The 13229-nt window shown below is 32.8% G+C and overlaps 2 protein-coding genes across 2 annotated transcripts; both read right to left on the bottom strand.

The window, feature by feature from the left end:
* Positions 1–2700: 2700 nt before the first annotated feature.
* Positions 2701–6422, bottom strand: LOC125813407 (uncharacterized). Its single transcript, XM_049492910.1, has 3 exons — positions 6110–6422; positions 3376–4897; positions 2701–2972 (listed from the first exon to the last, which is right to left on the bottom strand). The coding sequence occupies exons 1-2, from the start codon at positions 6350–6352 to the stop codon at positions 3422–3424; spliced, it is 1719 nt and encodes a 572-aa protein (XP_049348867.1). The 5' UTR covers positions 6353–6422; the 3' UTR covers positions 2701–2972; positions 3376–3421.
* A 1932-nt stretch (positions 6423–8354) lies between these two features.
* On the bottom strand, positions 8355–13185 carry LOC125813439 (uncharacterized). Its single transcript, XM_049492943.1, has 7 exons — positions 13114–13185; positions 11250–11525; positions 11033–11088; positions 10864–10942; positions 10638–10776; positions 8947–9060; positions 8355–8815 (listed from the first exon to the last, which is right to left on the bottom strand). Exons 2-7 carry the CDS (start codon positions 11417–11419, stop codon positions 8624–8626), a joined length of 750 nt encoding a protein of 249 aa, XP_049348900.1. The 5' UTR covers positions 11420–11525; positions 13114–13185; the 3' UTR covers positions 8355–8623.
* Positions 13186–13229: the final 44 nt, after the last annotated feature.

Below are 13229 nucleotides of genomic sequence, written 5' to 3'. Positions count from 1 at the left end.
CTTATCGAGGACATGACTATAGACAAGAGGATATGGAGGTTGATAATCAATTAAGGTAAAAAAAATTAGTAGGTAGTTGAGTGTTGTCTTATTTTTCAATGGGATTAGAACTAGTGGTAGTATTTGCCTTATTCATATAGTTTCTTGCTTTTATTATTTGTTATCATCTATTGTTTATTATGTTTAAGTGATCACACTATTTTGTTAATGCTATTATTTCTTGTATGTTTGTTCTGCACTGTTTTTTTATTAGTTGTCATATTTTTTAATAGTCATTTTTCTTTTCATCAATATTTGATATGTTTCACTTGAATTGATGGTCTTTCGAAAACAACTTTTCTACCTCTACAAAATAACAAATTGAAATAAGATGTGCACGTATTTTACTCTCTTCATAACCACTTTATAGAATTTACCAAATATGTTGTTATCATTAGTTCATCCAACTTGTCTACATTTGACAATTACGCATTAAAAATTGTGGGGGTCCTAATCTATGACCTTCGTAGATTTGTTCAAAAGTAACGTCATTATCCACTAATTGTTGATGTAACACAAAAAGTATGTTAATGATAGGCCATATCTAAATCTAATAATTTATACTCCACTTTCTTTGTTCCACTTGCTATAATATATATTTCTTTTTAAATTATTTTAGAAGAATAATATCTTTTTATATATTTTTTTAAAAAGTAAACTTTTAGTTCACATTTTTTTGTTAATGAAAAATGATTTATAACTATATAATTAGTTATCATATTATCTATTCAACCGTAAATTTTGAAAAAAAAATTCCAATTAAAATGTATTAAATATATTAAGACTAAAAAAATAAAAATAAATTTAGCGTAATAAGTACTTTTTATATAGTGTGAATCCAAACTAAAATTAAAAGGCTAATACATAATTAGCCCATCCAACTTGTCTACTTTTTCTAATTCAGCATTAAAGTTTGTGGGTCCTATAATTCATGTAGACTTGTTCCCTAATTTGCTGATTATGGCGCAAAAAAAATGTGTTGTATTAATTTAAAACAAAGACAAAAATATACATGATGGCTTAAATCCGTCGTTATGTAATTATGTCATGAATAATTTATTGTAATCGTGTTGTTATTTTATTTTTATTTTTCATTTTAATTATTATTTAATAAATTTATTTTGTCTTACGAATATTTAAAATAATATTTTTTATTTACATATCTAACCAAAAAAACCCACTTATTTTACTTAAAGATATTTTTCATAAAAAAATATTTTCCATATCCACCCAATAAATTGCTTCATACTTGAACCCAAAAGAATAATTTTATTTAAAATTGATAATCACACGACTTAATTGAATCCAGCCTGACATGTTCAGTCAAAAAAGTTGAGCTTAATCAACTTAATTTTTTTTAATAATTAAATGAATTAGAAAAAACTGGAATAAGCTTTGACCAAATACCAAGTTGAGCTTTTTACCCAAAAATAAAATAAAATAAAGAGTAGGTAAGAACTAAGAAGTACTCTAATAGGTAAATAATAAATCCATTGTGTATTAATTTAATACATTTTTATAAGAGATAACGGGATATAAAAAAAAATTGAAGTATCTTTTTATTTCGATTTTCATAACTATCACGTGTTTGCATTTTTTATATGAACTATTATTAATTATTTATCAAAACAACCTCATATGAATAGTCCAAATGTTTGAATACAATTGTAAAAACGGAGCACAACAATTTAATTTGCTCATAAAATTTCATCCACATGATAATTGACTCATTAATTTTGAGGTGTATTTGATAAATAGCTAGTGATAGTTCAGGTAGGAAACTCATACATCTAATAGTTTAGATAGAGAAACTCGCAAAAAGTGATAATTCATTTGACAACTATTTTTGTTTTGGTTAAATTTTCATTATCAACTTGTATTACCATTTTTAATGCCAAAAAATGTCTACACCATGCACCATCAGATACTAGTTAAAGTGTATTTTGACAAATAGGTGATGATAATTTAGATAAAAGATGCGAACACTTGATAGTTCAAGTAAAAAACTTGTAAACAAAATAAAACTTCACGTGTTTTTAATCATTATCTTTTTTTTTATAAATATTTGATCTAGCTTTTTATGAAAACACAAAGAAAATAAGTGTTTTCATTCTTAATTATAAGTCTCGTGTTCGAGTCTTTAATATAAAATTGCCTTTATTACAGAATGTGAATCTAAATTAAATCGAACCTCAAAATAAATATCAAACACTATGACAAAAAAGAAAAGATGCAACATCCACAACCACACACCACTGAACTGCATTTAATTTAGAAAAAGAAAATACTAGTTCAATAGGACATCATGAAATCTCCCCTTTGTTATACTTGGTTGAAATGTCTCAATCATTTGGTATTGCATATTTCTTAGCTATTTCCTATTGTAGTCGTTTGGTGTGAGGTATTAGTATAATAATTCCACGTTTAAATGTAGGTTAATTTTATACTATGCCTGGTTGAAAACATTAGATAGTCCTGAGATTATTTATCCACCATTTATACTTTAGTGATAGGATAAGTTATCCTTTATACATGGTGTAATAACATATCCTGAGATAACTTGTTCTAACCAAACAACCCTTAAATATTGAAAAATATAAAAGCAAAAATGGAAGGATGTTCCACAAATGAAATATGAACATGGCAATATCTTAAGAAGACCATATTATAAGAAATCCAAGTTCAAATAAAACAATAACTGAAAGAAATAAATCTGGCCTTTTACATATGAAGAAAAGGTCCAGATTCTGATAAAACAAAAATATGCTAGCTGAAATTCCAATTTGAGAAATAAAACATATCCAAGAGAGAGCTTCATATACACTTCGCCTTTTGGTATAACCATCCGGTATCTGCTACTCACCAACCCGACTAATCTGGATTCGTGTTTCCACCAATAATTTCTTCATATACACACTAACTTAAGTATAGACCTGCAAAACTCAGATAGATTTGGTTATAGTTAGTTGAATTCCTTGAATAGACATGGAACTCGAGTATCAGATTAGACAAGCCAATATCAATCAATCAACTACACGTCAATCCCAAACAAAGTGGAGAAATAAAGTCAATACTAACTTCCTTTTCACATATTATAGTACTTCATTGCTGGATTACTCTGTCATAACCTCTACTATATAGAGAAAACTTCGAAGAAAAGAGAGCTGCGAGCAATTAGTAAGCAATGTTATAGCTTCTTTCAAATAACTATGTCAGTCAAGATATTAGTTCAAATTACTATATTGTACCTCTATTTTACGGGGCCAAGTTTGAAAACATGAGAGAAAATACAAGCAATTATTTACTAACATTTGAGCTTCTGGGGTATATTTATACCTTTTGTCGTCGTAAGAGAGAGAATGAAGGAACTGCAATGCTCACTTTACTGTGCATTCCTACGCCTTCCTACACCTCGATGAGTTTGTTTCTTTGTTAGCTTCTTGGATGATCCTACATCCTTCAAAAGTGTAGTATCTGGATCAGCCACATCCTCCTTGCCCTTGAGAGACCTCCCACGACGCTTAACTTTTGGCTGCTTCAATTGCACCTCTTGTTGAGGATCAGTCAAATTCAATGCCTCCTCACTTATTGCCAATGCCAATGGCTCTTCCATCTGTACTACATGTTGATCCACTGAGATACATAATGGTTTAGAGATGCTTAAAGGCTCTTCCATAAGTACTAACTGTTGATCCGCTGAGTCACACAATGCCAATTGTTTCAGTTTAGAGGTAATTACTGATTTAGGTTCAACCGGGCTTTTGCTCCAGCGCTTCAGTTGTCTTTGTGCACGATCTGATGAGCTCTCCATAGCTAACTGTAATTGTTTTCTGTTTCTACCTGACCTAGGTTGTTCATTTGGAGTTACTGTTCCTTTCGCTAGCGCCCTAGTCATTGGCCTATTTGTTTGCTGCCCGCCATGGTGCTTCTTTTTCTGCTTCTTAGTCTTCAACAGATCCTCAGCAACAGCCTCCTCTTCACTAGGTTTGTCAGAACTCTGAGGCATAACATGGTCTTCTTTTGGTAAATCCAAACCTACTGATGAAGAGGTATGTGCTTTATTTTCTGTGGCATCCTCCACCACCACAAGCTCAAAACCTGGAGGTGCTTCAGGACTTAAAAGTAGAGGCAGGTCATCTCCAGGTTGTTCATTTTCCAGAATTTCTTGTGGATACAAGTTACTAATATCAGCTGTTTCCTCAACTGTGCTGAGACTAAGCTGCGATAGCTGCAACTCCGAATTACAACCTATAGCACTCTCAGCAGCAATGGAGGATTGCAGTGATCCTCCAGTAGCATCAAGTTGTTCTTTCCCTTTCTGTTTATGTATTGTACTCCTTAGAACTCTTCCACAAACAACTTTATTTCCAGTTACAGAATTTTGCTGGTCACTTAATTGCCCATCTTCTTTATTTGTGCTCGGTGCATTATGATGCTCATTCAACTCCAAATGTTCATGTATTTGATTTTCTTGCCCACGATTTTCATCAACAGTGACGTCATTTTGTTGTTCATCCAAATCCTTCTGTGCTGCAACAACTTCCACATCATCATGCTGCACCTGCTTTTCCTCCTCCTTCTCCTTCTGCCCCGACTGCTTTTTTTTAATAACCGACTTCCCCCTTTTCTTCCTCTTTCTTTTTTTCTTTGGTACCACGCTTTCGCAGTCACCAGGAAGCAAAAACCGTCCTCCAATCATACGGATTTCTCCCTTTTCAGTCATCTTCTGTAGATGATGTTTCAGCATGGTCGTATGAGCATATGGCAAACTGGCATGTTCTTTCATGATAAACTTAGATATTGAGTCTTCACTAGAACCCCCTTTTTCCTTCAATTCTTGCAGGGCCTTTTCAATCATCTATAACAAAAGAAAACATTCGATTAGACCATAAACTCACTTCACCTTTATGGAAACTTGAAAAAATCCAAATAACAAGATTCAAAACTATTCACTGTTACTCCTAAAGCGATGTCGGAAAAAAGAGAAATCGTTAATCAAGTCTCCGAGGTATGAATTCAAATTGCTACTTCGATTACTCAAGCTCTTATTAAGAAAAGAACTTCCAAAGCCAAATCTTTTTCAGCTAGTATCTGGGGACGGTATTAACATTATAATAACAAAAGCAATCTCACGTTTCCCTCGATACATATGAAATCAATAACACAAAATTAACAGAATCGACAGGAATCTGACAAACACGTATTAACAAAGAATCGAACAAATAATTCATTTTTCAAAAGAATATTTGGTACTCAATAATTTAATTCAAAAGGCCCCATCACATAATCACAGAAGAAATTCCCTGCTCTTTAAACTCATATACACACACACATATAGGAAGGCTAACTTCATAAGCAGCCAAAACGAAAACTATAATCCAAGAATCCATTTTTTTCCCAGAAATCCCAATAAATAAAACTTCCTTCATACTTTGATTTGCTACTAAAAAAGCTTAGGCCACATTCTCAACAGCTCCCTCCATTCTTTTTAAAAAAAAGAGAGATTTATCTTTGTACAAATCACTTGCAACAATTAAAGATACAAATTTTACACGAAGAGATGTGTAACCAAACAACAACATACCCAATAAAATCACACAAGTAGAGTCTGAGAAGCGCAGAGTGTATGCATGCCTTACCACTACCTCGTGGAGGTAGAGAGACGGTTTCCAACAACAAACCCAAATGATAAACTACAATCAAGTATCAACCCGCATGCCTTACCACTACCTCGCGTGGAGGTAGAGAGATGGTTTCTGACAACAGACCCACATGATAAACTACAATCAAGTATCAACCCTAAATTTTTTTTCTTTCAAAAAACAATTAATTGGTGAAATAAAATTTCATACAATTCAGATAACACAATTCAATTATAATATCACCACCAGACTGCTCCACCCTTAACCAGAAGTCTTTGTTCGAAAACCTGAGTGGGGCCTACCAATGCAAATTCAAATCCAAATTACTCGAATTCCAATGCAAGTACCAGACTCGGGATGGAAAACCAAAAAACAAATAAATTCAATTATAATGAAAGATGAAAACTTTATACGAAGAGATGAGTTACCCAAGCATACGGAGGATGATCAGGAGTAGTAAGACAAGAGAAGAATTGTGAAATGCGTTGTTGAAGAACTACTTTTTGCTTCTCTGATAATCGCACATTTGGTTCACTGTTGGCCAAATTGAAGACTGCTTCTCTCAACTTCTTCATTGACATCTGCTCCTCCTTCTTCTGCTTCATCTTCTCCTTCTGCTGCAGCAGCACATTAGGGTTTTGGCCACCATTTTGATGTGTTGATGGATTCATAACTGCTGGTATTCCCTGTTTGGAGAAGTTTTCAGAAATTCTGTTTAGAGAGTTTATTAAGAAAATTAGGATTTTTTTTCCCAAAATTGTTTTTTTTTTTTAATTATTGGGTTTAGATGTGTTTGACATATTTATAGTATGAGTCTAGTGCTTAAAAAGGAATAATTTTCAATTCAAAATATACTAAAAAGATATGGTCAAAAATGTGTACCAAAAAGGATTATTTGTTAATATTCGTAAACGGTGAAATCTGTTAACGTCGTTAATATTAAAAAAAATATATGTTTCTACTTATTGTGTATGTAATTCTTTTTAAAGAAGATTTAAGATTGTTTTTTTTTTAATTTTTAGGCTTAGATGTGTTGACATATGCATAACTGGCTAAAAGAGCATAATTCTTTATTTAATACACCAAAAGTGTATGTTTATAAAAGGTATGAACTAAAATGGATTATTCGTCAATGTCATTGAAATCTGTTAACGTCGTCAATATCATAAAGATATTTTTCTTAAAATATGTATCGGTTAGTGTTTGTGTTTTTTCCTTTTTTAGAAAAACTCAAATACGTTGACTTATGCATAATTTAATTTATGGCTAAAAAAGGAGTATTTTTTAATCGAATGTACCAAAAAACTATTTTCGTAAAAATATGTATCAAAATAAATTGTCGTGTATGTCCCTAAAAATATGTACTAATTAGTGTGTATGTTTTTCGTCTTAGAAAAGACCCAAAATTATTTTTTATTTTTAGGTGTAGATGTGTTGATCGATGCATAACTTAGTCCAACTAAAAAGGCATAATTTTCAATTCAATGTACAAAAAAGGTATATTTTTAAAAACACATACCAAAATATATTATTCGTCAATATCACGCAAACTATGAAATCAGTCAACGCCATCAACATCCAAAAGGTATGTTCCTAAAATTATGTATCAACTAATGTATGTTTTTCCTTTTTAGAAAAAACCCAAAATTATTTCTTATTTTCGCGCTCAAATAAATCAATCAAATCATAAGTTGAGTCAAATCAAGAGCAAAAAAAAATTGACTAGTAATTTGGTATTGAAAAAAAAATCTGACTATACTAGGATTGGTTTGGTTTTAACTAAAAAAAATCAACTCGAGACCAAATCAACATGACATTACATAAGTAATTTTTAAAATTTATTTTATACATAAAAGTATTTACTTTGATATAATTTATAAATATTTCTTATATTGTTTCATTGTTTTTATCTCAAAATACTATATTATTTCAAGTTTGAAACTTAAAATTTTAAATGACCCACTAAATATTATAGTCCATAAATGTTAGTAACGGTAATACAACTCAAATCAAAATCAAATTGATACTAATGCTAACAAAGAAAAAAATCAATTCAACACTAATGTTGAATATTTGTTCTTTAGTTTTACATTAATTTAGACAACTAAATACATAACCTAATTTTAGTTGTTTTTTAAAAATATTTAGTCATGTAGTTAATACTAAGTAGACTAATTTTAGCATGATTTAATACTTTTAAATTATGATCATTTTCATTATGACTTATTAATTTGCAATATTTGTTTTATGCGATTTCATTATTATCTTTTTGTTAAATATTTTTGTATCGTCACTCATCTCATATTATATGATATTTTCTTATAAAACACCTTAATTAATTGTATTTTGGTAGGATAAAAGAAATAATTGAAGCAAAAGTTAATTTTATGTTCATATGAATACTTTGTCAGAAAAAACCTGAATACCTCCGAAAAAAACCAAGGTTGAAAAATTCGAATTTTATTAGTTTGATTTGATTTATATATTTAAAATCCCAACACAAATGACTTGATTTGATATTTGAAAAATCCGTACCGATTCGGTCATGTACACCTAGTATTGACATATACATACTTAGTCCCTTGGCCAAAAAAGGCATAATTTTTAACCCAATATACTAAGACAAACTGCACAGCAACAGAGAAGAAGAAAACTTAAGAACAATCATATTCAGCAAATAATGTTTCACACTGGCAATCATAATGAAAAGCAACGATAATTGCCATCGTTCTACAGCACATAGCTATAACAGATAACTATCACTACTTTTCTAAAACAATAAACACTACAATGAATAGTAATAAGGATAGACCATTGAATTACAAGACTGATCCAAGATTGCAGTTGCAGTGTGTTCTTTTTCACTTCTTGTTTCAATAAATGGAAAATCTTTGCAGGCAATGGCAAGTGGTTTCGACAAATTTGGCAGGAATTATAGCAACCTACTCAAGAAGCTTATTGCAAGTGCTCACCCCAACAGCAGCAGCAAGATGCCAACCAGCATGCAAGAAAGGTGTTTCAGGAAAGACATCATCAGCTATGAAAAGGGCACCCCCTAGCAATGATGACATTTTGTGCACATTGTGACTCATCCTTAGATCCGGATCTTGAAGTGCTCTTTTGGCAAATGCAACCTAAATGGAAAAAAAAGAGTGAAGGCAGTCCATTAAATCATATTCTTTGCAGACAAGGGAAGAGCTACATAGAAGAGATTAAAATGGTAGTGTAATTCAGTTCATTCGAGCATTCAGAAGCAGATATCTACCTCCATCATTCCGGTGTGCACAGCAGAAACCATCAAAGGTTGGATTGGTAGGAGGACTGCAGATGCTGCCATCAGCAATTTTGGATTCTCATTTCTAAGTGCCCTTGATAGACACTGCAAAAAAAGTCAGCAGTTAAGTTAGCTTCTTTTAAAGCTACATAAAATTTCATAGAACCACCTGTTGAAAAGCACCCACAGATCTACCCCTTTCCCAACTGTAGACTTTCTGGATATGGATGAGAGTTTGTACGTTCTTTATTAATCCACCAGGTACTTGTTACCTCCACTAGATACTAGAAACTTTTCCACTAAGGACTTATATGAGAGAAAATCACCAAACTATTTTGCTTATGTTTGATAAATAAAAGGGAAGGCGAAGAGGGACAGTTATAATTGATCCACACTTATTATGAGGTAGACTCTAACCAGTACCAATAGGTTATAATTCTTGGCCTCCACTTTTTCTTATCGGAGACGGAAGGAGAGTAACTTTTTGGGGACATACTGTTTGTGGGGAAATATTATTGAAAGATGAATTTCAGAGGGTGTAGAGAACATCTTGCCAAAGAGACTCAACAATACAACATAATGGGGGGACACAAGGTGGAGTCTTTTTGGGACTTGAGATTTAAAAGACAATTCCAAGATTGGGAAGTGTCTGTGTTTCAAAGATTGATAACTGAGTCCAAACTTTTGGTTAGGAAGGACCATATTTGCCCTTGTAACATAATATGGATATCAAAGGTGCAGAGGAAGGTGTGTTTTTTACTTGGTTAACTGCTAGAGGGGTGACTTTGACAACGGAATATCTAAGAAAGCGGAAGGTTGTCTATAACGTGGTTCCGCTTGCGTTATTATGGATTGTTTGGATAGAGAGAAATAGGAGAGCTTTTGAAGGAGTGGAGTCGAGTTTCTCTCCGTTAGGAATAGTCTCTGTTTCTTTTGGTGCACACAAATGGGTGGAGTTTGTAGAAAATGACATCTTTTTGTAGATGCTTTACCTTTTGGTATACCCCTTGTACCAATTTGGCCATATTTATGAATGAAAATATATTTACCTGTTTAAAAAAAATACTTTTTTATGACGGTGGTGTCTAGGCCAACTTGCTTGCATTTAAACATGTATTTATCCAGGAATACTATACAGAAAAAATAAGAATAAGCATTAGGGTAATGCTTACTTTTAATATTTTCGTTTAGGTACTTGAGACTTAAAAATGTAGAAGAACACGTCTTCTTTTTGGGAAAAGTACTGTTTGATTGAAAGTTCATGATGAAAAAAAAATCTTAAAACACAATTCTCAAGGTAGTGTACTAACGCTCCGGTATAGCTCTATCTAATTAGCATCCAAATAAAAGTATTTCTAGGAACTTGAGCACTCTAACACAAATCATCATCACTTTCAAATGCAGAGTACATACTTCTCACACAATTTAGCAAAAAGGAGACCAAGAAAACCATTTCAGCAATCAGCACACCTCACCAGCTATTTCAACGTCAATGTCACACACCTTTTCCAATTCTTTGCACTTTTTTCTTTTTGATGTTGATGAATGAGGTAGTTATCAATAATATAATTTTCAGCAAGCATTTCTGGTGTGATTAATGTTCCAAGCAAAATTGTATCTTAGAATATCTGGGCAATATAAAAGATCCTGAAAAGATATAAAATGAACAGCTGAAGACTTACCACTGTTGCTGTTGCTATCATTGAGTAGTCAGCCCATCTCATATAGCGTCTTATTTTGCCTCTCGAAGCATGGTACAAACTGGAGACAATTCCAACTCCAATCAATGAATTGGCATAAAGTTTGCAATGAAGATTTTTCCTGCAGCAACAAAAGAAGAAATTAAAAATTATGAGCGTAATCAAACATGGTCATCATAAAGCAGCTCTAGCAAAATATATTTCTGACCTCGGAGCTTGAAGTCCAAGAGCAATAAAAGGAAGAGAAGTGATCACATTTGCAATAGTTTCAGCAACGGTTCGATCACCTAAAAGAAAACAATTAAAAGATTAGAAACATGGTAGAGGCAGTATTATACACAAACTGTTCATAAAGTGATTGTTATTTGTATGTTTACCATGGCAACTGCAACGGATGGGCCTGAGGCAACCAGGCCTTTGCTGCCAAACTCTCCTGGTGAACAAGATAACATGATGAGTCAAATTCTTGTCAACCCTAATCCTAACTTTGGGTCTGAATTGACAATTCAATCATCTGCATTGCTTATAGAAGATAGAAAAGCACCTCCAGACAAATGATCAGAGGTCAACCAAGATAACCTCATTTTCACTTACTGCACTATTAGGTGGTGTCGTGTTCCAACAGGAAAACTTGCATGGCTCCGTTTATGTAAGCCCCCATGTTGTTTTATCTCTTCCAATGCAAATGGTGAATGAGGCATCACTTGCACTCCATGCACACCCTCCAAGGCTGTCTTAGGCTTCACTGAACTCTGGGCACCCATCTGCAATTTGGCAATCAGTCAATTGAATATGACTGATTGCCAGCATACACATGCAGATGCCGATATTGACCAGTTATGGTTGTAATCCAACCACTCCTTTGATTTTCTGTTACAAGGAAAGGAATCATTTGTAACTTCATGTTTTCGATTGATGAAGAGTACATATTACAGATTTTTTAAGCAAAGGAAATCCTCCATTGATCAGAAATATATCCAAGGGATTCATCAAACCACACAATCACTGCTTCATGCAGGTGTTATTTACAAAATCATTGAGTAATTTGCGTTTTATGCTCTATATATATGCACCCTCTTTGGTTTGCACCATGTCTTCTCCAAATTCAAAATTTACCCCCTAACTTGTTTATTTCTTTCGAAAACTTCATATTGTGAGGGGGAAATTAGGAACTCGGCCGTTAATTGCCAAAAAAATTAGGAGCTCGACTGTTTCCAGGTTTATGACCTGTACAACTGATATAGATGGTGTTATCTTGTAGGGGAATTGGTTGTCTCTGCACTGTGGAGTAGGTACCAGAAGTTAATGAAACTATATGATATCGATATTTTAGAAGTTCGATTTATTGAGTATTGTGTCTTCCATTATTGAACCACATCCGAATTCCGATGTTCAAAACGTGTGATTTTTGAATGATCTGGGATCTGGATTAAACTTCAGTAGTTAAACTAATATCATTTTTAGCCATTTTCCGTCTCAATAGGATCCATTACACATTCCAACCCAATAAATAGCAGTAGAATCTCATCATGTCAATGATGTACCTAAAGTCCAGATATGACAATTAGAACTCAGATATTGATCAAAGATCAAAATTTTCCAATGAAAGGATATCACCTTCAAGTCACTAGTCGAATCTTCCGAATCAAGACCTAGAAATAACTTAATAAAGATCAAATAATGTACTATTGAAAAACTCATTTATGAGCCTTTCATGGTGATCCATTCCCTTGTTTAAGTCATGGTTTTATTATGTCCATAGAAAGATTACTTTTTTCAAACAATTATGGTGTCTGGATCAACTTGCATGCGCGAGTACCTACTATTTGTCACCAACAAAGGAATCAGGTAACTCTGTCCACCAACGCACTTACATAAATGGGAAAAGACTACTTTTTTTTCTCTTTTTACTTACAATTCAAGCTTCATCTCATAAGCTTCAGCATTATAATTAACTCACATATCTTTACTGATTTAAAAATAAGAACTAAGTTATCAGACCAATCTCCTTTCCTTTGAAGCTAAAACTTTACTCTTCAAAGCAGAAAAACAAGGTCAATTAGACATGCACACACCCCACCCCCACCCCTAGCCAAAATGAATGACAATTAAAACTATGTCCCCAAATTCCAAGCAAAACCCATTTCATTTCTGATCAAATCCCCCAAATCAGAGCATAAAAACTACATCAATGGATCCTTAAAAATTCATCCATGTAATACCCAATACATTAAACTTACTAGCTAGCAGCTCAAATTAGATAAAAACCAAATTAACCAATCTTTAGTGGGACTCCAATTAGGATCATAAAGGGGTAATTGAAGCATGAAACTCAACAAAAAAAAAGATCCAATTTCTTATAAAAAAATCATTATTATTAGTTACATGGGTCGATTTTAAATTTGAAAAAAAGGGAATCTTGAAATTGAAATGAGCAACATAGGGAAAGTGAAAGAACCTGTGAGATCGGTGTGTGGCAATGCGATAAAGAAGGAGATTTTTGTGAGCAGAGAGATCGAGAAAAGGGGGTATTTATTTTAGGGAGAAAAATATGGCATAAATTATGAGATTATG

This window comes from Solanum verrucosum, unplaced genomic scaffold, assembly GCF_900185275.1.
Source record: "Solanum verrucosum unplaced genomic scaffold, falcon-dt-bn FXZP01000203.1, whole genome shotgun sequence".
Lineage (NCBI taxonomy): Eukaryota > Viridiplantae > Streptophyta > Magnoliopsida > Solanales > Solanaceae > Solanum > Solanum verrucosum.
The sequence above is the reverse complement of the archived record's forward strand: the minus strand, read 5'-3'. Positions and strand labels throughout refer to the sequence as shown.

Bases quoted from the DNA above. Each gene is read 5' to 3' on its own strand.
- LOC125813439 (XM_049492943.1), bottom strand. From the start codon at position 11,419: ATGGGTGCCCAGAGTTCAGTGAAGCCTAAGACAGCCTTGGAGGGTGTG. The intron at 10,943-11,032 runs GTAAACATACAA...GTTTTCTTTTAG, and splicing joins CATCCGTTGCAGTTGCCATG to GTGATCGAACCGTTGCTGAA. The intron at 10,777-10,863 runs GTCAGAAATATA...TTGTTGCTGCAG, and splicing joins CTTGGACTTCAAGCTCCGAG to GAAAAATCTTCATTGCAAAC.
- LOC125813407 (XM_049492910.1), bottom strand. From the start codon at position 6,352: ATGAATCCATCAACACATCAAAATGGTGGCCAAAACCCTAATGTGCTG. The intron at 4,898-6,109 runs GTAACTCATCTC...CTTTTGTTATAG, and splicing joins ATCATCCTCCGTATGCTTGG to ATGATTGAAAAGGCCCTGCA.